This window comes from Telopea speciosissima, chromosome 11, assembly GCF_018873765.1.
Source record: "Telopea speciosissima isolate NSW1024214 ecotype Mountain lineage chromosome 11, Tspe_v1, whole genome shotgun sequence".
NCBI lineage: Eukaryota > Viridiplantae > Streptophyta > Magnoliopsida > Proteales > Proteaceae > Telopea > Telopea speciosissima.
In genome coordinates this window covers 28083952-28088517 of record NC_057926.1, presented here as the reverse complement: position 1 = coordinate 28088517, position 4566 = coordinate 28083952, and the positions used below count along the sequence as shown (strand labels likewise).

The 4566-nt window shown below is 37.3% G+C and overlaps 1 protein-coding gene across 1 annotated transcript; it reads right to left on the bottom strand.

Moving 5' to 3' along the window:
• Window positions 1–2139: 2139 nt before the first annotated feature.
• On the bottom strand, window positions 2140–2697 carry LOC122644914. The gene is made up of 2 exons (XM_043838281.1): window positions 2471–2697; window positions 2140–2383 (listed from the first exon to the last, which is right to left on the bottom strand). The coding sequence occupies exons 1-2, from the start codon at window positions 2695–2697 to the stop codon at window positions 2140–2142; spliced, it is 471 nt and encodes a 156-aa protein (XP_043694216.1).
• Window positions 2698–4566: the final 1869 nt, after the last annotated feature.

Sequence of the window (4566 nt, the reverse complement as noted above, 5' to 3'; positions counted from 1 at the left end):
AAGTGTGGGGGAACCTTTGGCTCCTTGATCTTTAGTTGAACACTTTTTGGGATTATGTACACGTCCTACTTATGCTATGATTAAAATTTGCAGCATTCATTTACAATTGAATTTTGGGTGTATATTCACTGCAAACACCCACGAGACACAACTCGTCCACTAGGGGTAACCTAGGGGTTCAAAGGCTTGTTGTACATGCTAAGTGCAACCGTGATTCCTACGAAAGTGAGTTAGGATTTTCTGCATTCTAGATTAGTTTTTCTTTTGCTTTACTTGAGGACAAGTAACGTTCAAGTGTGGGGGAATCTGATGAGCACATTTATGTGTGAAATCTTAGGGCATAAAGCATACATTTTACCATATTGGACAGAGTTACTCGGTGCTTTCTTATGCTTTTCAGGTTTTAGGTGAATTCTTGTAAAAATGGAGGAGATGATGCTAAGGAAATGTTTTTAAGGTGTTTAAAGGTGTTAATGGCTTGGATGCGTAGCCCATCGAGTCAGCTTCGCAACGGTTTAAACGGCACATGATTCCGAGTTGAAACGAAGAAGTTACGGTCGTTTCGGTAACGAAACACGAAAATGGTCTATAGGGGTTTATTTGTAATTATTGACAGTCGGCTGGGGACAAAGTGAAGCGAAATTTCAGATTGCAGGGACCTTAACAGAATTATTAGAAGTTACATTTCTTGTACCCGAAAGATTCCATTTGGAGGGCTCTGGACAGTCCAACTTCAACTTGAGATATCTTGGGCTCCCGAACTCCAAATTGGACGAAATTTGGGTGTATTTTGGGTGATTTTTCGCAAGGAACATAATGGTGAGGCCTATATAAGCACCCCATGCTCCACGTTTCCTGAAGGACATAATGGGTATTTTATTTATTCTTGAAGAAATCCTAGTCATCACCCTTACTCTCTCTCTCCTCCAACTTCTCAAGGGCACTTCTGGAATTCTACTTGGGATAGACTTATTTTGAAAGATATTCTCACCTATGGAAAGTTGAAAAATCAAAGATGTTTTGATTTTATTGCTTGGAGAAGATATCTACAAAGAAAAGGAAGCACTTGTTAGAATTGGAAGTTTATTTTTGTAGAAATAGAAGGTCTATGTAAACAATCTTCTCTTCTTCTTCTTTCTATTTTTTTCTTTTTTTTTAGGATTCAAGGCATTGTAAAAGAGGAAGGAGAAGAGAATATTCTCTTTTCTTAGGGAATATTTCTCCTACACTTCCCTCTTCTCCCTTCTCTTCTCTTCCCCCTATAAATACCCCTTGCCCTTTGGGTTGTAGGAAGTTAGTTTTTTAGTTCAGTTTTTTAGTTAGTTTCTAGTTCAATTTTAATTCATTTTTTTAGTGTAATTTTTACTTCATTCACTTAGTGAAATTTTCTCTTCTTTTCCTATTTTTGGCTTAAGTTCTTAGTTTTGATTTCAAGTTCTTAGTTTTGATTTCATAAGTCTAGTTTAATGGTTGTAATAGTTATAGTTTAAAGCTTCCTAGTCTAAGTTCCTATGTTGATGACAAGACATGGAGATTTAGAAGAGGAAGCCATGGTGAGTTTATTCAAGTATTCAAACACATCAAGGTATCTCATTCTCTAAACCCTTAATCTCATTCTCCCTTTCCTCTATCTCTCTCTATCTTCTTCTTCTTCTCCCTCTATTTCTTTTATTTTTTTTATATGGTTGTGGTTTGTGGATGCACTTTTATTCCCTTATTCCTTTTTATATGGTTATTATGTGTGGCTGTTTTTTTTTTATTCCTTTCAATTTGCGTTAATCTGATAGGTTAGATGCTCATGTGTTAGGACGCCAATTTAATCCCTTAATTTTGTTAGATGCTTATGAGTTAGGATGGATTAATTTTCATTAGTTTAATTAGTTTAATTTAACACTTTAATTTGGTTCACTTTGCATTACTTTTAAGTTAATTAAATAGAGTGGCGTATATCTCCTCGTGTTCGACCCGTAGCTACGATTGACCCGTACGCTTGCGGTATTATTTTAACTCAAACACCTCCCGCTAGTCCAAGTTCTTACACTTCAGTTTGTCCTAATCCTGCATTAGGTAAAAGACCAAATTACTCCTAGTCCAAAATCAGGGTATTACAATTCTCCCTCCGTAACAAAAATTTCGTCCTCAAAATTTTCCTGAATCGTCGAACAAATGGGGATATTCCATCTGCATCTCACCTTCTTTCTCCCATAAAGCCTCTTGGATACCATGATTGTTCCAGAGACCTTTCACATAAGAGATGGTGCGGTTTTGTAGAACTTGTTGCTTATGATCCAAGATTTGAATGGGAGTCTCTTCATAAGATAGATCTGCTTTCAGTTGTAATGGTTCATAGCTCAGGATATGTGAAAGATCTGCTACGTACCGCCTGAGTAATGCAACACGAAAAACGTCGTGCACTCCTGCTAGGTCTGGTGGTAGTGCTAGCCGGTAAGAATCCGGCCCAATTCTCTACAGGACCTCAAATGGACCAATAAATCTGGGACTAAGCTTTCCCCTTTTGCCAAATCTGATGACGCCTCTCATTGGTGCAATCTTCAAGAATGCATTGTCCCCTACTAAGAATTTTAGCTCTTTCCTTTTAGCATCAGCATAGTTCTTCTGTCTATCCTGTGCTGCCTTCATTCGCATCTGAATAAGCAGTACCTTTTCCTGAGCTACCTGTAGAATTTCAGGTCCCATCAGTTCTCGGTCACCAACCTCCTCCTAGAGTAGAGGAGATCGGCACTTCCTTCCGTACAAGGCTTCATATGGGGCCATCCCTATGGTTGCTTGGATACTATTGTTATAAGCAAATTCAACCAGAGGTAAATGTTTCTCCCAACTACCTCCCATATCCATAGCACAAGCTCGAAGCATATCTTCAAGTATTTGAATTACCCTTTCAGATTGTCCATCGGTCTGTGGGTGAAATGATGTGCTAAACTTCAACTTGGTCCCCAAACACTCATGCACACTCTTCCAGAACCTAGAGGTAAACCTAGGGTCCTGTTTGAGTTTAAAATAATAACCGCAAGCGTACGGGTCAATCGTAGCTACGGGTCGAACACGAGGAGGTCAACCTTGAATAAATTTCCACTTTTAATTAACGCGAAGTGTACAACTTACCAAATATGGAAACAACCTATATATAGAAACTACCAATTATGAAAACTAGCAAATATAGAAGCAACTAAATTACCAAAGATAACAAATTAAAAATAGAAACTAGGGCAACCACTAAGGTAATGGATGAATTAAAAATAAGAAAGTCACTTGAGAATGAGTTCCACCATGAGAATTAGGGCAGATCAATGACTAGCATATTAGGGCAAAGCATACATACGGCCTAAGTCTATAAGATATCCGGCACGGCTCATATACGGCTAACATATCCTATGAAAACAGTGCTCATACAACATACAATGTAAACAAAAAAAAATACATGAACATAATGGTGTCACAATGGATACGGCTAACGAACATGTATATAGTTCCCCTTGGAATGACATACAAGCTGTGGGCGGTCATCCATCGTAAGTCCAATATTGATCATGTCCATTAATCACATAGACAATGCTAGCCATCAATTCTTCCTTCTCTCATGGTTTCACCCACTCCCAAAAGGAGAGGTTTAGCTAGCCATGAAAGCAATGAAGAGGGAAGAAAGGATTGATGGAGAAAAAGACATAGAAATTATTAAAACTAAAATTTATAAGAAGAAGAACTTAACTGATTCGAATAACTCCAATGAAGATGATTCCGTCACTTGAATCCCATCATTTGAAGCCGCATCCAATATTGAAGAACAAATTACCAAAGTGTATAATGAAGATTACACATATGTTCGAAGGGATGGGGAAATAAAATTTATCCTAACAATGATTCTAAAAAAATAAAATTACATATGATAACCTAATTACATAAGATCTAAAAAAAAAACTCAAAAGAAAAGGAAGATGAGAGAATCGGGAATGGGAAGAGAGAGTTATCTAAAACTTCAATTAAAACCAAAAAGTTGAAGGGAAAAACGAATTGGAAGCTTGCTGTTCATTACATGAAAGAGAAATAAGAACGAAGACCAATAGAAGAAACATAAAAATCCCAAAAAACAAAGCTCTCCCGAGAAGAGGGCTTACTTGTTCTTATATGCCCATCGTGCTCGTGTGATGTCCTCTCTACCGTTCTTTTTTTTACAAAGGAAGTGAACTCCCAATTGGAAACTACTAAAACCGTGGTTGATTACCTTCCAATTCCAACTCCCTAAAATCCATGTGAGAATGAGAGAGAGAGATTTTTAATTCTCAATCTACAACGTGTTATCATATGAGAGAGAGTGAGAGATTTCTTTCTTTTTTTTTTTTTTTTTATTTTCTATTCCTTCATCATAAATAACTTCACTAAAATTCATTATTGGGCTATATCTTTGTATCCACGAGCCCGGATGGAACCAGCCCGAGAATTAAAGTTGCACCGTTTTGAATTCCAGACGTATGAGCCCAATATCCGCTATTTTCCGAAAGATTCTCAATTTACCAAAATTACCCTTATGCCCCTATGCTTGATTTTACT

Bases quoted from the DNA above. Each gene is read 5' to 3' on its own strand.
- LOC122644914 (XM_043838281.1), bottom strand. From the start codon at position 2,697: ATGGGACCTGAAATTCTACAGGTAGCTCAGGAAAAGGTACTGCTTATT. The intron at 2,384-2,470 runs GTAGAGAATTGG...TGCATTACTCAG, and splicing joins ATTGGTCCATTTGAGGTCCT to GCGGTACGTAGCAGATCTTT.